This window comes from Saccostrea cucullata, unplaced genomic scaffold (assembly GCF_032062105.1).
Source record: "Saccostrea cucullata isolate Sc308-1 unplaced genomic scaffold, CSIRO_AGI_Scuc_v1 ctg5180, whole genome shotgun sequence".
Taxonomy (NCBI): domain Eukaryota; kingdom Metazoa; phylum Mollusca; class Bivalvia; order Ostreida; family Ostreidae; genus Saccostrea; species Saccostrea cuccullata.
Window position 1 is genome coordinate 36,349 of NW_026934572.1, and position 23,923 is coordinate 60,271.

At 34.3% G+C, this 23,923-nt stretch overlaps 2 protein-coding genes across 2 annotated transcripts; one reads left to right on the plus strand and one right to left on the minus strand.

Annotated features, from left to right (window-relative positions):
* Positions 1-2,252: 2,252 nt before the first annotated feature.
* LOC134241014 (uncharacterized) lies at positions 2,253-3,619 on the minus strand. Its single transcript, XM_062723107.1, has 2 exons — positions 2,988-3,619; positions 2,253-2,542 (listed from the first exon to the last, which is right to left on the minus strand). The coding sequence occupies exons 1-2, from the start codon at positions 3,568-3,570 to the stop codon at positions 2,262-2,264; spliced, it is 864 nt and encodes a 287-aa protein (XP_062579091.1). The 5' UTR covers positions 3,571-3,619; the 3' UTR covers positions 2,253-2,261.
* Positions 3,620-4,388: 769 nt separating this feature from the next.
* LOC134241016 (zinc finger HIT domain-containing protein 1-like) lies at positions 4,389-19,151 on the plus strand. Its single transcript, XM_062723109.1, has 6 exons — positions 4,389-4,416; positions 8,316-8,486; positions 8,833-8,921; positions 9,381-9,470; positions 10,484-10,563; positions 19,130-19,151. The coding sequence occupies exons 1-6, from the start codon at positions 4,398-4,400 to the stop codon at positions 19,149-19,151; spliced, it is 471 nt and encodes a 156-aa protein (XP_062579093.1). The 5' UTR covers positions 4,389-4,397.
* Positions 19,152-23,923: the final 4,772 nt, after the last annotated feature.

Sequence of the window (23,923 nt, forward strand, 5' to 3'; positions counted from 1 at the left end):
CAAAGAGAAAATTAATCATGTATTTCAAAATTCCTTGTGATTCTAATACTAGTATATGCTCCCGTGATAAACCATATATACATTACATGTATTCAAATTTTAAATCCACTATAAGACACAATTTGTTTTTTGCTATGTTATTTTTCATGGTTCTGGAAACATTATGTTTAAAATATGATTAAAATTATGTATGTGAGGAAAAAATTTTCATGTCTTTGTAAAATTCATTCATTCTGATGTGTTTTTATAATCTAATTTTATTATCACAAAACTCTGCATATTGATCCTGTTTTTAAGATGTAAAACATAAAAAAGACCAGTATTTTAGGGTGACCTGGCCCTAAATACTAGTTACAGTGAGATTGATATAGACTTTCTTCTTCTTTATTTTATTTTTTTTTACACACTCCACTGCAACAAGGGTCATGCTTCTATTGATGCTAAAGGAATACTTTGTTTTTATATATATAAATGGTAAAAATTTTCTTTGAGATACTTATGTATATGTATGAAAATGTAGTCAATAATTATATATTAACATAATGTGAAAAATTCTGTGTTCAAATATATTGGAAATATATTAAATAATATTATATTGATCCAGGGAGCTCCTGGCACCCCTGGTGAAGTATTACCAGAGGGCTTCTGCGGAAGTTTTACCTCACTGTTATGTTGTACATTATTGAATAAATGATTGAAAAAAAAAAAAAAAAAAAAAAAAAAGGCTCAAAGTAAATTTTCAACAACAAAAAAATCGTACAAAAAATATAATGCAAAGAAAGCAAAAAAAAAAAAAAAAAAAAAACTTAAACTCGAAAATCCTATTTCGGGGGGAGGGGGGGGGGGGGGGTTTGTGGCCAACTTTTTCAAAGGCAAGTTACTTTCAAATCCAATTTATTTCCACAATTCTTCCATATAACTATAACTATACAAGTGTCAAAAAGTGAGGGGGGGGGGGGGATCCACTCAATGAATATTTCCTATAGTAAAGGTAATGTTGGGGAAAAATAGCTGTTCTTCATTAAAAAGTGGGGGGGCACAGACATACTCTTGCCCCCCCAGATCTGAAAGTGGGGGGGCTAGTGCCCCCGCTGCCCCCCTGTGACTACGCCTATGCTTAGGGAGGTTCATCAAATTGACTTGTTCATAACATATCATGGGGAGGTTCATCAAATTGACTTGTTCATAACATGTCATGGGGAGGTTCATCAAATTGACTTGTTCATAACATATCTTGGGGAGGTTCATCAAATTGACTTGTTCATAACATATCTTGGGGAGGTTCATCAAATTGACTTGTTCATAACATATCACGGGAAGGTTCATCAAATTGACTTGTTCATAACATATCTTGGGGAGGTTCATCAAATTGACCTGTTCATAATATCATGGGGAGGTTCATCAAATTGACTTGTTCATAACATATCATGGGGAGGTTCATCAAATTGACTTGTTCATAACATATCATGGAGAGGTTCATCAAATTGAGTTGTTCATAACATATCATGGGGAGGTTCATCAAATTGACTTGTTCATAACATATCATGGGGAGGTTCATCAAATTGACTTGTTCATAACATATCATGGAGAGGTTCATCAAATTGACTTGTTCATAACATATCATGGGGAGGTTCATCAAATTGACCTGTTCATAACATATCATGGGGAGGTTCATCAAATTGACTTGTTCATAACATATCATGGAGAGGTTCATCAAATTGACTTGTTCATAACATATCATGGAGAGGTTCATCAAATTGACTTGTTCATAACATGTCACGGGGAGGTTCATCAAATTGACTTGTTCATAACATATCATGGGGAGGTTCATCAAATGGACTTGTTCATAACATATCATGGAGAGGTTCATCAAATTGACTTGTTCATAACATATCATGGGGAGGTTCATCAAATTGACCTGTTCATAACATATCATGGGGAGGTTCAGATGGAGAACAACCAAGAGCACCACAAAGTGGAACATCCCCTCACAAAGAGCAGATCTATAAAAGAAGACAGCATTTGACATTTCACAGATATCTGACAAATGCATAATACTGATGTGTAAAACTTTTAATTATTTATGACAACATTTTTAAAAAATTAAAATATTTATTGTTTTACATATGTAACATATATGTATATTAAAATCTTGAAATAAAAAGCAGTACATCACTGTAAATCCAATAACTCAGCAACAGCAGGTAACATAATTATGATGTTAATAATATCATATGCCAAATCATGTCTAGGAATATACTTCAGTTTGAATTTCTACTATGTTTGATATGGGAAAAGTCTGTTAGGTATTCCAGAGACAGGAAGGAGTAGACAACCGTATTAGTGAGGCTTGGAATCACGTCAATTACAGCCTCATTGTGAATAAATCCGTACATCAGCTGTACAGGACGCGCCACCAGGATCCCAACACCCATGTAAAACAGAACTATCTGTACAGCGTAATTCATTTTATGGCAGCGATTGCAGAATGAGTTGGAATTAGCACAGGATTTTAGAATGTTTATGTTCCAAAATGAGATTCCTGAAAAAGAAAACAAATTCTTTTCAATACATACATGTATAAAATACTTGTTTTTGAAGGTTGTATTGTAAGGGAAACAATCCCTATGCATTCCATATGGATGTTTTTGACCCATATTGGAGAAAATGAAATTTAAGCATAAATCAAGTTTACTGCTGAGCAAAGCTTGAAATAAATCATAGCTGAAGATGATTTAATTTTTTTATGGCAATTTTATCAACTTAAACTCAGTGCAAGGTCCATAGACCTCTGGCAAGAACGATGACTTTACAACAAAACACCTATACATGTACATGTATTATTTCTTTACAGAACTTTCAACTTAATTAAATTAACCAAAAATTATAACTCTTTTGGAAAATCATTAGCATTAAAGTATGTACTGATGAACCTAAAAACTTTGTTTAAAAGTAATATCTCTCATTGCTCGTCCATTCCATCTTACCTGTGTCATTGGTAGCATTTATTGCAGCAATCCATAAATACAACAATGCAATTGGAAGATAAAACACAGCATATTCCATCAGCGTGTATAAACAATTTCTAACTACGTCATTCCTACATACAGTAAAATAAACTTGTACATCAGTTGTCAAGTTCATAGATGCCGTCTGTTGCAGAGATTTTTCAGGATTTTGCCATATAAGAAGAGAAACAGATAACAGGGAATGTAAAATCACAGCCCTTTTGATGAGCTTTTTATAAGGTATTAAGGTTCCAGTGGAGATGACATATTTTGTAATGATGGTAAAAAATATAGCGTTGGCAATTAACGTTGGAACATAAAAGTCACGGCATCCATCATCCTTGGGTCGAAGACTCTCGATCTGCATCAAACGCTTGAAGTACCCTAACACAGAGGCGCAGTACAGTTCGTGTACAAGACCAGTTGTGACAATGACTACAGTTACCACGGTGTGTTTACAGTCATCCAGCATTAGGAATAATAACACCAGGAAACCCGCCGAGAGTGTCCCAAACAGTACCAGGGACTGCAGAATCTCCACCACAAAGAACGTCAACTCCATGTCTGATGTTTACTCTTCCTCCTCATACCATTTGGGTTTTTTTTTTCAGAGGTTGCCTGATCTTCTGCTAAAATTAGAAATACGGGAAAGCATAAAAAACATAAAGTGACTCAAGTTATATGTACCTTTTCTGTCTTTTATCATGATCTATTGACTTTTGTGATGATTAAAAAACAAGATTCCTTGACTCAAGGCTTGAGAACTTTAAGTTCATTAAAATTCAAAATGCAATGATATCAACAAGATCAACGTTTGTAAAATAAAAAAAATTCCAGTTAACTTATTCAAATGTTTTAGCTAACAGCTGCTAACAACTAAACCATGTTTATTCATGGTGCCAAATGTAAAGCACAGCTGAAGTGAAGCATGCATTTCTAGCGACAGCTCGGTCAATGTCATTATAAATTTTCGCCTCCCACTGATTGTCCATAAAACAATGATATTGTACAATATGCAACGATGCCAAAAAGGTTTATAAAAATACAGAAAAACTTCATTACAAAACATAAAGCAAAAAAATACCTGTGAGTACACGATTCTACTTTCATTTTTATGGATCGGTTGTCGGGTAACTTTTACATCCATGTATTTCGGTCCGCCCTTTTCCCCAGTTGTCATGATTGTCAATTTTGTTTTATGCTGTCAAACATGCTCAATTGGTGGTAGGTAAAAAATATAGAGGGATATCTAATATCAATAATTAAATTTTAGCAACAAATTACATTTAAAAATGTTATAGGGTCCGAAATAAGAGGGAGACTATACCAAAGAGAGACCCGAAAAACTGGTTCTCCAATCAAAACAGAAGAGAACCAAATTTATGTAAAATGGAGAAAAAAGAATCAAGTAAGTATTTTACGATTTTTCTAAACTTAACTCATCAGTGTCTCTCAAAAAATATTCTGTAATGAATAATGTGTGATTTAAGTTAATAACCAAGTAAAACAATGCAATAAAATTAGTATATCCTATGAAAATCAAGATTTAAAACTCAATCCCTCGAGGAAATTCGAAAGTCGTAAAAGAGAAATGCTTTTCTTGAGGTGTAAAATATTATTTTTATAGATTATGAGTTATAAAATAGTAGATGAATTTAATTTTCTTTAAGTAATTAGAATCTTGTAAAATTTGAACCTAAAAACCCACTGGCTATATTTATACCACCAGTAAAATGTCAAACAAAATATTTAATATTGAATACATATTATTAGGTCTTTCCACCTTTCTGTGGAAAGACCTATTGATATTCTTCTGTTTATTATTCTTTTTTCTTTTTTTTATTATTTTTCCGCCGCATGTTTTTGAGTTTAAAGATTTATCGAAAAGATTTATAGACCAAAAAGATGTACTTCGTAAATGATTTTCGCAGTTGACCCTGCGTATATGAACTTTGACGTCTCAAGGAGTTATGACCCCTTTCGCAATAAATGTTTGTTATCGCTACTTCTCCGAAACCATAAGACGTAGAGTCACAAAACCTTTATTAATGTCTACGACTAATTTAGTAGATGCTTCAATCTGTCTTTTCGAAAGAATTCGTAAACTCCTTTTATGAATTATTGCCCCTGAATGTTTGCGATGTTTATGAATGTCGAGATCTTTTCGTAAACCACAAGTCATAGAGACATGGGACCAACTGCAAAAGGTTCATTGACCCTTGACCTTGAAATTTAGGTCAAGGTCAAAGGTCAAGGTCATTCAAAGTATGAAAAATTAAGCTCTTTTAATAACTCTTTTGTTCTTCACCAAATTCTTAACATCTTTGCATCTTTGATATGTACTCTTAAAACCATTTTAAAGATTTCAGTCTTGTCCCCTAAGATTGAACCCCCTAAAAGTTAGTGCCTCTTTCAGTGTAAACCCTTGTTATCGCTACTCCTCCGAAACCATAAACCGTAGAGGTACGAAACCTTCAACAATGTCTGCGACTAATTTAGTACACTTTTCATTCCATAAGTGCGAAAGAATTCGTAAACCATTTTAAGCAGTTTTTGACACTGACAGTTTCTCATGTTTACGAAGAACTGAAAACTTCTTAACGACAAGTCGTAAAGACATGTGGACAATGCATGAGATCTTTCGACCTTTGACCTTGAGGATAAGGTCAAGGTCAAAGGTCAAGGTTATTGGAAAAGTATCCAGATTGCTTATGAACTTTTTTTTGGGGGGGGGGGGGGTGAAATGATCTTGACCCTTGATCTTTGATCTTGATCCTAACTCAAATTTATTTCAATTTGATTTAGATTTAATATCAATCGAATAAATCAAAAAAACAAAAAAAAAACAAAAACAACTAGGAGACTTATTGTTCACAGAACAATAAGAGGTCTTTCCACCTTCTTTGATGTTTTCAATTTTGTTTATTTGACTCCTTAATATTAAATTCCATGAATAAAAAAACCAAAACTGTCTTAACCGATAGAAAAAATTAGAATTTAAAAAAATTGAAATGACCTTGACCTTTGACCTTAAAAATTTTTCAAGGTCAAAGATCAAGGGCACAATGCAATTGACCCCATGCTTTTACCACTTATAGTTTTCAAGTTATAAGGTTTTATATTAAGTACAAAGAAGTTAAAGGGCAATAACTCACATAAGGGGTCATCAGATCCTTTTGCATTTTTACAATGTAGTTAGGCCTAAAGACCCTTAACACATTAGAGAAGGTTTGGTGTCTCTACGTTCTACGGTTTTGAAGTAGTAGCGATAACAAGGTTTTTCGCATAAGGGGCAATAACTTTCAATAGGGTCAATCTTCAGGGACAAGAATGAAATCTTTGAAATAGATTTAAGAGAACATATTAAAAATGCAAAGACTGATTGCATATGTTAAAAGACAAAAGAGATATAAAAAGAGCTTGATTTCTCAATTTTTGAATGACCTTGACCTTTGATCTTTGCATAAATTTGAAGGTCAAAGGTCACTGAATCTAATGCAGTTGGTCCCATGTCTCTATGACTTGTCGTTTTGAAAATTTTTGATTATTTGTAATATTTAAAAAGTTTCAGGGGCAATAACTCATTGAAGGGGTCACCGAATGCTTTCGCAATGAATAGATTGAAGAGTCCCCATAATTTGGCAAAGCCATTGGTGAAGGTTTCATACCTTTACGGTTTACGGTTTCAGAGGAGTAGCGATAACAAGGGTTTTTAGCACAAGGGGCAACAACTTTTCAAAGGGTCAATCTTAGGGGCCAAGATTTATATCTTCTAAAGAGTTTCAAAAGTACATATCAAAGACATAAGATAGATCGTATATGTTTAAGGACATAAGAGCTATTAAGAGAAATTTATTTCTCAGATTTGGAATGACCTTGACCTTTGACCTTGAAATGAATTTGAAGGCAAAATGTCATTGAATGTTATGCAGTTGGTTTCATGTCTCTACGACTTTTCGTTTAGAAAATTTTTAATTTTTTGTAAACTTTATAAACTTTCAGGGGCAGTTACTCATTGAAGGGGTCAAAGAAAACTTTCACAATGAATAGATTGAAAAGTCTCCTAAATTAGTTGAAGACAATGGTAAAGGTTTTATATCTCTACGGTTTACGGTTTCTGAGGAGTAGCGATAACAAGCTTTACGACAAAAGGGGCAATAACTGCGTAAGGGGTCAAAGTACAAATACGTTGGGTCGTTTTTCGGAATAACTTTTGATATCCAGTATCATGAAGTATAAAGTTTTTCGATAAGTCTTGTGGTTTCAAAAGTCCGGCGGAAAAAGAATAATAATAACAAACATAAGCATTTCAAGAGGTCTTTCCACAGAAAGGTGGAAAGACCTAAAAAACAAAACAAAACAAAAAAAAAAAAAATTTAAAGCGAATTTTCCTCTCCAATAAATTTCCACGCTCTCAGTGACACAGTTTTCTTCATGAAATGCATGTTTCAAGTTTAATTTATGCTGATAACTATTAATACAATCCAAATACAGATGATTATTTAATCTTACCTATGAGTTCACCATATCTGTCAAAACCAACGCGCCTATATTTTCATAAATAGTAAACACATTGCCGACACGGAAGTTCGAATGTATCATAAGCTCTGTATGATTAACTCAATCTATTCAAAGTATAAACAAACTCAAATGATTTTTTTTAATAGGAATTTGGCATTTCCATTATACACCAATCGTGTTTCTCAGAACTATTCATTATTCTTCTCTATGTTCCATCACAAACAAATAAATACACGTGTTTCTGTACTATTTTAAAACGCACGTGTGTCTATTTTTGTTTAAATCCATGTGCTTTCATTTCGCCTGTCAATCTGAAGGTCCCGAGTTCGAATCCGGCGGGAGGCACATTTTATTTGGAATTTTTTTTTTTTTTTTTTTCAACCCAAAGGACACGGGACCACTTAAAAAGATGGAAAGACCTGACGTCTCATTGTTCTCTGAACAATTAGTTTACTAGTTTGTGTTTGTATCTGTTTTTCATCAAATTTAAGCTGGATCATTGGCAATATCTCTATTTTCAACCTGACAAAGGCACATCTTTGCAGTTGAAACTAACAAGCCATAGCGTATACATTGCAAGTAAACATGACATTACTTTGCTTTTACTGTTTTAGAATGCCGGACTGCTTGCACGAGCTTTGTTAGGACATTGACTAAATAAAACTTTCAATGGGTTTATTAGGTTAATAGGTTACCTTTATAAGTTCGATGCAAGGGCCTGAAGGAGTAGCTGCAAGATGAATTTCACATTATTATTAAATTCATCCAACATATTTTGTACAACAGGTAGAATTAAGGACCTCCAACAGAAGAGAGTGCTGGATGACGCGGCCCGCAGGAGAAGACAGAGGAAAGCATTAGAGGCCCTGGAACAGGATAATTTCCAGGACGACCCTCACGCTGACCTGAAAATGAGTAAAAAGGCTCCCAAGTTTGAGGAGTCCATGGAATCACCAGGTAACCAAGCGACACCAAAAATGTCAAACCATTCATGATGAGGTCTGTAATCCACCAAGGATACTTTTGAGAAATTGATAATTTAACTCATGCAGGAAGAATCTGACATATTGTTTTAGTAAAACACCTGAGTGGAATATATACATTTTCTGTAAAAATTTTTATGAGAGAAACATGAGGAAGAGTCTCAGAGAGAGAGACAGATTGAGAGAGAGAGAGAGAGGGGAAATGTACAACATGTATGTGTTTTTCAGTAGAATAAGTATCCTATCTAGAAAAAGGATACAGTCATTTTCCTTGTTCAACATGTTTTCTACTTGTCTAAATTATTTTTTCATATCTCTAGCACCAACAGGAAAGAAAAAGCGTAAAAGTAAAGCAGACAACTTCAAATTTCGGTACAAGAAAAGTTTTGCTGCATTACTTGAAGAGGAGGTAATTTCAAAAGAGTTTACAAAATTCTCTTCAAGTTGGAATTTTTTTGCTAGGAAATTTGCTATTTCATGTATATATTGTTTTGATTAATCATTTGTTATAAATAGAAAATAATTTTAATAAAAAACACTTCAGTCCAAATTTTGAGAGAATAAAATACTATGGAATTATCATTACTCATGAGGGATCAATGTTTGTGGATTTCATTGGTTCATGTCCAAGTATGTTTATTAATATGTTTTTTTTGTAAACCTGTTGATTCATTAAATGTATAAAGGCGTTATGCACAACATAACTTCCCCACTAACAAGTAAAATTTTGCTTGCCCATAAACATTGACCCCCACAAATTAAAATTATTTCACGATATTTTAATTCATTTTATATTTCTTGTAGAACTGATATTTTTAAGCAATGTCTGATATTTAATTTTGTTATCTTTATGATTTTATCATTTCAGCACATGTTGAACAAAGATTCCCCTAATTACAACACGGCAGGAGTTCCCCCCTCGCGATTCCCCGACAGAAAGTTCTGTGCCGTTTGTGGATATCCTTTCATATTCATCTGTCTTATGTATTAGGGTTAAAAATTCATAAACCCTCTGCTGACTTGTATCAAAAGTTGATTGAACCTTAATGATTTTCCATAAGAAATGTGTATTATAAGTAAAATACAATCAATTATAGCATAGCTTGTGGGGTAAAATTGGACCAAAAAAACTTGAACTTGGCAAATCTGTAAAGGAATAATAAACATTTATGTCATAAATTAAGAGTTATTTCTCTTATCCGAGTATCAATGAACCTTAAATACTTAAAGCTTCAGAATCAGTACCAAATTAAAACAATAAGGTACTGTAAATAACTTTTTATTCGCGAGAACTTTATTTTCGCGTAATTACACAAGACGGTATACTCACGAAAATTTCCTTCTCGCATATAATAGAATCCCTTAAGATTATATAGAGCAATGACCACAATTCGTGAAAATTTTGTCTCGCTAATAAAGAGTCAATGACTATCTCGCGAAATAAGGTGTAGCAAAAATTAAGTGATCTACAGTATTTTACGAGAATGTATACATTTCATTCACATGAATTTCACATTAAAAAGGGACATGAAATTCATGTGAATTTTTTTTTTTTACATGGAGTTCTCTTTTAATTAAGTTTAGGCATGTTTGATGCTTGATATTATGACAAATATTCAATGAAAAATAATGCATCTAAGTCAGTTTTGAAAGATAGAAATTTAGTGAATGACATAGTTAATTTTGAATTAAATTACAGTGAATATTTTTACAGTTTTTACTTGTCCAGACATATTGTTAACAATATGAAGGATATTTTGTTTGAATTTTTCTTTGAAAAAAATCAAGAAGCTTTTCTAATGTTGTATGGTAACTTTTATTTTAAGTCTTAAATCAATTTTTTTCTTTTTCATAGAAAACAAGTAAATATATATATTGGAATTGGGTACTGTACTAAGTATTTTCAGTTGCAAATACCGGTAGTGTAGAGATTTACAATATACAGTTTGTATTTACCTTAATAGTCTAACTTTTCCCTCTAATTACACGTGTGTACAGTGTGGAGCCAGGTACTGCTGCGTGAGGTGTCTAGGTACACATCAGGATACGAGGTAGGAAGCTACACTGTAGAATGGATTAAATTATCGCGTTTATTTTGCGAGAGGCACCACATACGAAATAAAATTAGTCACCTTTATTTTTGTTGTGCTGAAATCTGTGTAAAATCCCTGGATAAATCAACCATTTGTGAATTATTATTCTCACTATTTGACGTTGGATAGCCCATTTGCGATGATAAGTACTTGCAAAAAATAAGGAATCTGTTGTAAGGAATATGTTGTTTCTAATTTCTCAATCGCCTCTAAAAAACATTTGAATAACTTCCAGAGTCTTCTTAGCATTCTAAAAGGCCAGATGATGTAGTGACGTCACAGTGGCCAAAGGTTTGAAACTGCTCGATTCAGAAAATCGCTCCGATGTGAACTGGGGTTTTAACCCAATAACTCTGTTAATTGTACATCAATTTTAATGCTTTTTATACCCCCACAAACGAAGTTTTGGGGGTTATATTGGAATCAGCTTGTCCATCTGTTTGTTGACGAGATTTTGTCTGGACCGTTTCTCAGAAACTATTGAAAGGATTTGTTTGAAAATTTGTACACTTATTATTCACCATATGGAGGTGTGTACCTGGTATCTTCATCATAATTGGATGATTTTTTGGCATTTTTCAGGGGTTTGTTTACTCACCTGAGCTGAGGCTCAAGTGAGCTTTTCTGATCAAAATTTGTCCGTTGTCTGTTGTTGCTGTTATTTTGTGGTCGTAAACTTTTCACATTTTCATCTTCTTCTCAAGGACCACTGGGCCATTTTCAACCAAACTTGCCACAAAGTATCCTATCTTAAGGCAGATTTAAGTTTATTTAAATACCCCTCCTCTCCTCAGAACCCATTTTTAGGTCACCTGAGTCACTCAGGTGACTTATTGCTGTCTATTTTTGTCCATCTTCGTGCATGGTGTGTTGTGTGTTAACATTTGAACATTTTCAGCTTCTTCTCTGAAATCACTGAACCAATTTCAACCAAATTTGATATAAAGCATATATGTGTGAAGGGAAACAAGTAGAGCCCCCACCCCCCAACAAAAATTGTGAATTTTATGGTCCCAGCACCCCTGGGGCCTGAGGGGTGGGGCCAAAACCACTAAAATTATTGCAGTCTTTAAAAATCTTTTTCTTTACTTCTGTACATCAAGCAGTCAAATTGTTGACGTGAATGTAATGAGCATTGAGTCTTGTACCAAAACTATGAAATTCATGGCCCCAGGGTCAGGGGTTATTTTGTTACGGCAGGGCTCTATTAATTATATAGTGAAAATGCATTTATTCTTTTAAAATCTTCTCTGCTTCTGGGTAATAAATAAACTAAGTACATAGTTATGATGATCAAGAGTGCCTCTTCTAAAATTGTGAATTTCATGGCCCCGGGGTCAGGGGGTCTGGTGTTAGGGCAGAGCTCTATTGATTATTGAAAATGCATTTCTCTGCTCCTAGGTATTAAATAAACTATCTAAGTACATAGTTATGATGAGCAAGAGTGCCTCTACCAAAATTTCGAATTTCATGGCCTCAGGGTCAGGGGTTCTGGTGTTGGGCAGAGCTCTATAATGATTATATAGTGAAAATGCATTACATTTTTGAAAATCTTCATCTCTGCTCCTGGGTAATAAGCAGATAAACTACTTATATAGTTATGATGAGCAAGGGCTCTTCTTTCAGAATTGTGAAATTCAAGACCCCTGGGTCAGGGGTACCATAGAGGGGGGGGGTGGGGGGCTCTACTTATATACTAAAAATGAATTGTTTGAAATCTGCTCCTTGGTATTAATCAAACATTTTTGAAAAGAAAGTGTGCCTTTTCAAAAACTGTGCAATGTGTGGACCTAGAATCAGGGGTTCATGTGTGGTAGGGGCACTTCTGATTATTGCTGAATATTACTGATTAGTTGAAATGCATTTTTTGTTCACCTACCCTGCCTATGGGTATTGAGTAACCAAACTAAGCAATTACAAAGTGTATAATTATGATTAGCAATGGTGCCTCCTTCAAAATTGTGAATTCCATAGCATCTAGCGTAAAACATGAACCAACTTCAATCATTTGAAAGTTATTGCATGATGCTCAGGTGACCTATAAGGCCCATGGGCCTCTTGCTGTAATATATTTAAACTTTTCAATACTGAACTAAGTTTTGCTTTTACCGAGCCAATTGCTCAGGTGAGTGATGTGGCCCCTGGACCTCTTGTAATCAACATATTTGCTTCATGTACGGTGCCTGTAGTAAGGGTTAACAGAGTACATGTAAGGAAAGGAAAGGGGGAAAATACATCTGACCTACAGACTGAAAGTAATACAGCTCACAAAAATTTCTGGAGTTTCTGGAAGTATGTCTTAAGATACTCTTACAGATTTTATAAGGTTTTACATTAATAGAATATATCATTAATGATTCATGATACTAAGCTTAAAACTTACACATTCTCTGTGTATTTTAGATGCTCTGATCAAGAATATCTTTTTCATGCTAACCATTAGCTGTCACAGTCAAATTGCCATTTTCTTATAGAACATTAAACTAGTCTTGTCAAGTATGGAATTTATTTACATGATCAAATCTTATCCATTGCATTAAATAGAGTTATAAAATGTCTGTCATGGAAATATAGTGGGTGGGAAAAATGATAGCTTCCTAACTGTATGAATTTATACCGTCATTTATCTCCAAGTCTGTGAAGGAAAAAAAGTATCAATACCCTCTATAGTGGGTACAAAGAATTCATGTTACTTCATTCTTTTATATTATTTTTAACTCACCTGAGCTGAAGGCTCAAGTGAGCTTTTCTGATCAAATTTGTCCGTTCGTTGTCATTGTTGCTCTTGTCTTTGTCATCGTTTACTTTTTACATTTTCATCTTCTTCTCAAGAACCACTGGGCCAATTTCAACCAAACTTAATACAGAGTATCCTTGAGTGAAGGGGATTCAAGTTTGTTCAAATGAAGGGCCAAGCCCTCTTCCTAGGGGAGATAATTATGAATTAATGAAAAATTAATGGCATCTTTTAAAATTCTTCTTCTCTTGAACCATTTGGCCAGGAAAGATGAAACTCATGTGGAAGCATCCTCAGGTAGTGTAGAATCAAGTTTATTCAAATCATGACCCCCGGGGGTAGGGTGGGGTCACAATGGCTGATCAAGGTTTTACACAGCAATATATAGGATTTTTTTTTTAATCTTCTACTCCAGAACCACTGGGCCAGGAAAGGTATAACTCATGTGGAAGCATCCTCAGGTAGTGTAGATTCAAAGGATGATGTGACATAACTGCTATCTGGGGCCCCTTTTTCCACGACGATTTATATTTAATCTACAACGATGTTGATATTTTTCAAACATGAGTGAATAAAAACGACGTCTTTTGAATAGTTTCAATAGTTCAGACACATTTTAACTATAAGTAATACTGCATTATCTTTGATTTTTTAGACCCTATCACAGCTAAATTCGGCCAGGTTTGTGCGAATATTTTCTTTTATGGCAAGAAAATGGGCGGGTCTTAGAACAATAGAGGGATATGCGTGTCCGAGAAGACCTTATATGGTTATTGTTATTATTTCGCATTTAGTCATTGTCCAATCCGATGACAGAACAACAAAACATGCTGGCATAGTACGTTAACATTTTATCGCAGACACGTGGTTTAGGTCAATTTACCTGTTATCCTTTTCTACATTTCAAACTTTTATAATGGTCAGCCATTGCTGTTTATACTTAATAATATGCATGGATTTTTCAACATTTATGGTTTTTAGGACAAGAAATGCACATGAAACATGTATTCACCGATACTTGGGAATATGTGTAGACCTAGCGAATTGCTCACCAAACACGCTACAAAACTTTAAACTAATGTATCCCATGTATATTCTATCAATTGTTTGTAACTGTATATGAATTTTACTGTCGTCTCGGAAATGGTACATATGTAGATTCGTGTCTTATATTGACTCAAATGCATAAAAAATATCGGAAAGCAGTAAAATTCCAAGCATGTTTCCATAGTATTTTTGTGGTACTCACTCGTAACGAATTTCATTTAGCTGATTGGTCAGTTAGAAAGTATCGCCTGTGCCTCGATTAGCATATGAATTCATTTTTACGTCAGAAAATCTAGTTCCGTTGATCTGTTTATAATGAGAAAGGGCGACTAGATTTTACAATTTTTCAAAAAATAGCATGTGAGCGCAGTAAGGTACAATTTTCTCCTTTCACATGTAGGTAGATTTCATTGAAATACAGTGACCAGCTAAAGGAGAAAATTGTACCTATCTGCGCTCGTATATTTTAAGGGCTTCAAAGAGTGGGGCGGGGTTAAAATGCAATGGGAATTGAATGTAAACATGATACCCCTACCCCAATCTAAGATCTATATCTTTCAAATCACGTTTCTATTTTTGTTAAAAATAGTATTCTATAAAGGTACACATATCAGTGATTAGTTGCATACAAAAATTTGAGTAAAATTTAGACATTTAATTTTTTGTCAATATGCGAGGGGCCGCAAGTCACCTCATCCTTTGTTCAAATCATGACCCCTGGGGCTAGGGTGGGGCCAAAATGGCCGATCAGAGTTTTACATAGGAGTATATAGGAAAAATCTTTAAAAAATCTTTTTCTCAAAACCATTTGACCAGGAAAGATGAAACTCATGTGCATGGAAGCATCCTCAGGTAGCGTAGATTAAAGTTTGTCAAAATCATGACCCCCAGGGGTAGGACCGGGCCACAATGGCTGATTAAGGGTTTACATAGGAATATATAGGAAAAATCTTTTGAAATCTTCTCCAGAACCACTGGCCCTGGAAAGATGAAACTCATGTGGAAGCATTTTGATTTTAGGTATTATAGATTCAAGTTTGTTCAAATAATCCGGACCCACAATGGCTGATCAAAGTTTTTTTCGATAGGAATATTTAGGAAATTTTTTTGAAAATCTTCTTCTCCAGAACCATTGGACCAGGAAAGATAAAACTCATCTGGAAGAATCCTTAGGTAGTGTAGATTCAAGTTTGTTCAAATCATGACCCTTCGGGATAGGGTGGAGCTACAATGGCTGATCAAAGTTTTACATAGGTATACATAGGAAAAATCTTTTATAAAATCTTCTTCTCAAGATCAGCAAAGCTATGATTAGTGATATTAATATGGAAACATCCTCAGAGTTAATTCAAGTTTGTTCATATCATGACACCTGGGGTAAGGTGGGGCCATAATGGGCAATCAAATCTTTACATAGAAATATATATAACATGTATGCTTTATTGATAGAATGACAATTTCTCAAGTAATGAAAAACTCAGCCTCCTCCCCCAACAAGTAAACTTTTCAATACTGAGCTGATTTGTGTTTTTAGCTCACCTGAGCCAAAGGCTCATGAAAAGACATGACCATAAATTGTTTAATATAAAATGTCATCTCTTTTCCACACCAAAATGTTGAACATTGTACTCAGCCAGACAGTTGATTATGAGCATAAGATTCAATTATTAGGACCCTGAATACAGGTTATTAAGACAAAAATGTAAACCCCATGGTTCCGAAGTTTCAAATTCTATGGGTCTGTGGGAAATGAAACTTCTAAAAAGATTACTATCTTTTTCACATACAGTAGAATGTCATTATGACATACTTTACAGAGATATGGCTAGAGACTGTGCAAACATTTTGGCCATAGAATTGTACATGTAGCTCTCTGGTCGACAAGAAAAAAATACAAGGCGTCACTCTGAATTTTCTAAACAGTCTGCAGAGCTAAATTTCTGCAGCCAAGAGGTCTTTTTTGGATAATGTCAAAGTTCATAAATTAGATCTGCCAAGGTTTTGATCTCTGGAAGTTCAAACTCTCAAACTTGATACACCTGGTATGTAGGTTTCTCATATATGAGGGCTGTTCAATAATTAATGTCCTGAACTTTATGACATACAATGTAACAGATATCATATGGCATTGAGCTTTACTCATCTCATGATTGAATCTTTAATGAATTGATATTACTTTGTGTGACCATTTTCATCTCATACACGTATCTTCATTGTGAGGAGCTTTTAAACAAGGGCTATTCATGACACTGCATTTAAAATGTAATAATTGGTAAAGAATCAATAAATTACAAAATGATCATCCTATGTTTTGAAAAATAAATGAAAACAACAGCGTGTGAGAATATCTAAAAAATTATTTTTCAAAAAATCAGAAATTGTAGCATATTCATGTATGTCTGAAATTTAAACAGATAATGAAATTGGAATCCATTGCTTTAAACCCTCAAAACAAATTTACAATAAGATGCACTTGACCAAATCATACAAAGGTCTGAAAAGAGCAAAGAATTGCAAGAGAACAAAGACAGTTTTATATGCCATATTCTTAAATATTAGTGGTCTTTTTGTTCAAATATATATTCAGGAGGCAGTTTAATTTCTGAAGTAGTCTAGAAAGCAAATTTTTTGCAAAAAATTTGAAAGTTTTATGAGAGAAAGGAACCAGAATCAGGAATCCATTACATGTCTTCATGACAGCAGCCATTTAACCCACACTCCCTGAAGAATAAAGACGTTTTGGGGATAAACTGAAAGTTAATGTTTTACCACACCAACAATATTCGCCATATGTTTCATCCTTTTACTTGTTATTTCCAAACTTGAAAAAAATAACCTTTCAGAAATGAAGAAAAAGGTCCAGGAAGGCTTATATTCCAGTATACTAAACAAAGGTCATACTCAAAAATGGGTTCTAAAAACAATCAGAAATTGGATAAAAATGTTACAGACCTGTGTTTTGTGTTTTGATTTAAAGAGAATATCTATTAAGTTAAATCATTAAGACTAAAACATTGAAAAGCATCTTTTGCTTCATTCCGAGCACCAAGGACATTATTTATTGAACAGCCCTCGTACATAGGGGTTAAAACCTTTAGTTTTAACAAGGCTACAAGCTTCAACTCACAGCATCATTTTTAACAAGATGGTAAAGATTTTTAAGGCTATTTCATATAGCTATATTATAACTCACCTATAAATTGGTTTTTTGGCAGTTAAATTTGGTCCAAAACTCTATGTCCAACTTATAGGTGAGTCACAAAGACGTAGCATTTCATACATATTTCTGACGATTACTGAAGAACAAAGTCTATATATGTATAATCATTTATGCATTTAAAAGTTATACATAAAGTACATAGAGTATTTACTCATTTCAATAGTTTTATGTTTATCTTAATTAGATGTGCATTATATATTTGTTTAATGGTATAAAATTAGATATCAGCATTAATTCGAAAATTATAAATAGAACAAGATGTGTTTGTGAAACACTATGCGCCCGGCGGCAACAAAGTTCGGAAAAAGCTATTTTTAGCATTAAGGTCACAGTCAAGGTCACAAGGTCATTGACATTGGTGTCATTTAGAAAAACCTGATTAGTGGAGTTTGCATACCAAATATGAAGTCTCTATCTTTCATGGTTCAAAAGTTATGGCGAAGGTTAAAGTTTGCAGAAAAAAGCTTTTTTTAGCATATAGGCCACAGCCAAGGTCATTGACCTTGGTGTCATTTGAAAGAGCTTAATAAGTGGAATATGCATACCAAATATGAAATCTTTATCTTTTATGGTTCAAAAGTTATGGTGAAGGTTAAAGTTGGGGACAAACAAACAAACAAACAGACAGACAGACAGACAGGACAAAACAATATACACCCTTGATCTATCGATCCGAGCTCATAAAAAACAGCTAAAAACATCAGTGCATTGATTTAAAATGTCAAACGAATAGTTATGATTCTGGCAAAAAGTTGTACCAACTTATAAGCAGGTCAATGACAAATCTCTCCGAATTTACCAAAAACAAGATGTGTTTGTGAAACACTATGCGCCCGGCGGCAACAAAAATCGAAAAAGCTATTTTTAGCTTACTAGCATAGGTAACAGTCAAGGTCATTGAGCTTGGTGTCATTTGAAAGACCTTGATTAGTGGAGTATGCACACCAATATGAAGTCTCTATCTTTTATGGCTCAAAAGTTATGGTGAAAGGTACGAAAAAGCTATTTTTAGCATATAGGTCACAGTCAAGGTCACAAGGTCATTGACTTTGGTGTCATTTGAAAGAATTTCATTGGTGGAGTATGCATACTAAATATGAAGTCTCTATCTTTCATGGTTCAAAAGTTATGGCGAAGGTTAAAGTTTGCAGACAGAAAAGTTATATTTAGCATATAGGTCTCATTCAAGGTCACAAGGTCATTAATATTGTGTCATTTGAAAGCACCTAATTAGTGAAGTATGCATACCAAATATGAAGTTTCTACCTTTCATGGTTCAAAAGTTATGACGAAGGTTAAAGTTTGGAGACAAACAAAGAAACAAACAAACAGACAGACAGACAGGACAAAAACAATATACGCCTCGGATCTATCGATCCACGAGCATAAAAATACAACCGACTTATAGGTGGACTGACTTATAGGCAAGTATATATATTAATTGTGCTCTTCCTATGGGCATAATGATCAGATTTGATCATAAAATTAAATTTTATGTAGTACATTTTTTAAATTCAAAGGTGTTTGAAGTGGACTGCCTGATGATTTATTGATAAGGAATCTGTGACCTCATGGAATCAGTTAACAGAAAAAATAAATTGATGGTACGACACTGCTGTGATAGACAAAACATGTGCTTCACAAAATCAATCCTTGGAGACCAATTGCCACAGAAAGATAGCCATTTGATGAAACATGTACAGATTGAGGGCTGTTTACATCATGGACAAAATCAGAAATAGTGCAGTTGTTTTTCTCATTACAATATAGTGTTTCTGTATGCCCTTAATTATGTTCCCCAAACGAAGTTGGGGAACATATTGTTTTTACTCTGTTTCTTATTATTATTATTCTTATTATTATTATTATTTTTCTTCTTTGGAAAATTTTGTCCGCGAGTGATCTTGTAAACTACTCATCCAACTTAGGTGAAACCTTTTTAGGGTAAGTAGGCATGTTATGTAGATTTGCGGAATCAAGGTCATTTTGCGCGCACGTGCTTGCAAGAGCGCGCACGTGCGAAACTTAAAATGACCAATATATAATGGATATAATCGTAACTTCTCTATTTTGTGACGAAATGTTTTGAAACTTATAATGTAAGGATATATTAGTAGTATGCACAAGATGACATGGTCAAAATAGCAAGATAGCACGCGCATGCACGTGTGCTTCGCTCTGATTGGCTGAAACTAAAGTCTCAATATCTTTTTTGTTTTTTGATAAAATCATTTGAAATTTTGAACATAGTCATACATTAGGGAGATCTACTGCCTGTAATATAAGATTTTTCATGAAAGCATGTGCATGCACATGTGCTTGCAAGAGCTCGCGCGTGCAACACGAGAAATGTCCAATATAATTGTTAGAGACGTAACTATTAAAATTATTGAGGAAATGCTTTGAAACTCATTTTATAAGTATATATTAGTAGTATTCACAAGATGACATAGTCAAAATAGCAAGATCGCACGCGCATGCACGTGTGCTTTGCTCTGATTGGCTGAAACTAAAGTCTCAATATCTTTCTTGTTTCTTGTCATAATCCTTTGCAATTTTGAACATAGTCCTACATTATGAAGATCTACAGCCTGATAAATAAAAAATTTCATGAAAGCATGCGCATGCGCACGTGCTGCAATCTGATTGGCTGAAACTTTAAATGGTTATATCTCCCTTGTTTTTTGACGAAATGCTTTGAAATTTAAAACATAGACATGCATTAGGATATCCTACAATATGATATAGAAAAAAATCATGAAATCACGCGCATGTACGTGTGCTGCAATCTGATTGGCTGAAACTTGAAATGGCCATAACTCCCTTGTTTTTCAACCAAACAGGATGAGATTTAGAACATAGATAGATATAAGGGACTCCTAAAAGAAGGTATGGCCATCATGCACGTGCATGCATGTGGAACTAAAAATACATTTTAATGAGTAATTTTTAATACTTTTGGACTGAATGCTTTAATATATAGCATATTAAAATATATAAATAGTGTAGACAAGATGATATGGTCATAACGCACATGCATTCACATGCGCACGGGTGCAATACTACAGTTTGAATATAATTGGTAATCTTTGGTAATTGGTATCCTTCTCGGTAAACGTTGTTAAAGTCAAAAATTCACAGAGTTTGTCTTATTTAATGAAGCTTACAGGGAATATGGCACCAAAATGAAGTTGGGGAGCGTTTGGGTACATCTGTAACGGTTCCCGTTACAATTAGCACTAGTTGAAAGTGAAATCAAATGATAAATTGTTGTAACTGATTACTTTAGCTGACAGTTTATTTTAATGTAGGTCACTTTCACAGACCCATTGGCTACTGTGCTCACCTTGGTCATGATGAAAAATAAAAATGTAATGTTGTGACTAAGCATATGCCAAGATTTGTAAAATTGTCAATTGTTTTGAATAATGATTTTTGCATATAAATGTTGCAAATCACAAATTTAAATGTCATAGTGTTTTTTTTTAAAATGACAATAACGTCCCTAATTATCTGTATGTGTGATTTATTTCAAGGGGAGGTTTATTTTATGCACTCCTCTCATTTTTGTTTTGTTTACAGAATGTTATATTATATCAATTTTTTTTGCTCATTTTACCTCTTGCATTTTTCTCATGTAGATTGATTGATTGATTGTATACTGTTTAACGTCCCTCTCCAGAATATTTCACTGATATAGAGACGTCGCCATTGCTTGTGAAGGGCTGCAAATTTAGGCCTATGCTCGGCACTTACGGCCTTTGAGCAGGGAGGGATCTTTATCGTGCCACACCTGCTGTGACACGGGGCCTCGGTTTATACGGTCTCATCCAAAGGACCGCCCCATTTAGTCGCCTTTTACGACAAGCAAGGGGGTACTGAGGATCTATTCTAACCCGGATCCCCACGGAGCTTTTCTCATGTAGAAGTTTCTGAATAAACTCTTCTTCATGAATGTACAAACAGGTAGTCTAGTAAATCAGCACAATTAGTGCCCATTGGGATTCTAACAGATTGGTTTCTATAAAAAGCCATGTGCCCGACATTTACTTATGTAAAGAAGGCCTTCCTTACAGAAAAGTATTTTGTGTAGGCTACATTACAATAATAAATTATACTTAGATGAACATTTTGTTTTAAGGCTGTGCTATTGTTAATTTGTTGTTACAGCTTGGTCATGGTGAACAATTTATTATTTACATAAAATTTATTTAATTACACATTTTTCCAATACAGCCAAAAACTTTTCTTCAGGATTTCTCTTGTATATCTGTTAGAACACATGGATAAGTTTAACATTGGAATTTTTAGGAAAAATCTTCTCAAGAACAGCAAAGCCATGATTGGTGATATTTAAATGGAAGCATCCTCAGGTAGTGAAGATTCAAGATTGTTCAAACCAGAACTCCATGGGGGTAGGGTGCATCTTCATGTAGTTAAGATTCTTATTTTTCAAATCATGGGAGATCATTTTTTTATTAAGTAATATTTAGGGTAAAAAATCTTTTCAAGAACGAGAAAGTTATATATGCATGCTATATACGAGTATGTATTGATATAATGCCATTTTCAAGCTAAAGTAGTATAAAATTCTAAAATTCAAGCCCCTCCCCTTCTGTAAACTTTTCAAAATGAAGCTGATTTGCGCTTTACCTAGAGCCCATGTGCTCAGGTGAGCAATGTGACCCAAGGACCTTTTTTTTATTTTTAAGTATCTGCATATACATGGATATTAAAATGCGTAAAAGAATTTTTTATGCCCCGCCATGAATATGGCCGGGGCATATAGTGTTTGTCATGTCCGTCTTCCGTCCTTCCGTCACACTTTGCGTTTAGCTCTGTTCAAAGCTAAGTTTCAAAGAAACTATCCAAGATATTTTCATCAAACTTCTTATGCTGATAGATATTGATGAGAGCTATGCAACTGCATCAACATTTTTTTACCTTGACCTTTCCTTTGACCTTGACCTCACTTTTCCTAAATTAGTGTTTAGCTCAGTTTTAAACATACCATTCAAGATGGTGTTATCAAACTTCACAAGTTGATACATGTACAAACTTGCACGAATAATGCATCTAGGGATGAACACTACCAGACTTGCTTCGGATGCTGGATCTGACCTACATTTTCCAGATGAGTGACCAGTTTAAAGTTTTTGGAGCAGGTCCATTCCTAAGGAACTATAAGCCCTACTTGGACCAAACTTGCATGGATGATGCATCTAAGGATGGACATTACCAGACTTGCTTCGGATGCTGGATCTGACCTACATTTCCAGATGAGTGACCAGGTTAAAGTTTTTGGAGCAGGTCCATTTCCAAGGAACTATAAGCCCGACTTGGACCAAACTTGCATGGATGATGCATCTAGAGTTTGACACTACCAGACTTGCTTCGGATGCTGGATCTGACCTATATTTTCATTCCCAAGTAACTATAAGCCCTGCCTGAACCAAACTTGCATGGATGATGCGTCTAGGGATAAACACTATCAGACTTGCTTCGGATGCTGGATCTGACCTACATTTTTATCCCCTAGTAACTCTAAGCCCTCCCTGACTTAAACTTGTATGGACAATGCATCTATGGATGGACACTACCAGACTTGCTTCGGATGATGGATCTGACCTATATTTTCATTCCCAAGTAACTATAAACCCTGCCTGAACCAAACTTGTATGGATGATGCATCTAGGGATGGACCCAGACCACAATTAGCTTACATATAGACTTATATAGTAAAAGCATTTGTTTTATTTTCTTTGTAACTTTTTAAAAAATCTTCATTTCCAAAATATCTTTGACCACATGATAGAGCAATATGTTAGATAAATATTCACATCCAGAAATAGGGGTGTTGAATGTGGAATTCCCTGGTTATTAATAAACTTCTGACGTCATGACCTCGGGATAGCTCTCGCTTGGCAAAAAAAGTGTAAACAAACCAAATGAATGCTCTTTTCAATTCATATTTCTAGGCATAATTTTTGCTTGAAATGCACCTTGCTGCATATCATTGTAAACTTTAGACACTCTACTTTTATTCTATACCCCAAAAGTATCTAAAACATGTGAGCTATTTTTATTTTTATCATTGAAAGGGAGGCATATGAATTTCCTACATGTGCTACGTTTTAGCCATTTGACCTTCACCCTTTAATTGTGGCCCGGATCCTATATGGGGGCATAAAATTCATTAAAAAATTTTAAGGCCATATTTGAAATCCTTAGATACTACTTAACTAATATACCAAGTTTGATTGAAATTGGTTGATATCTACATGTAAAATTACATATTGTGTATACTAAGGCAA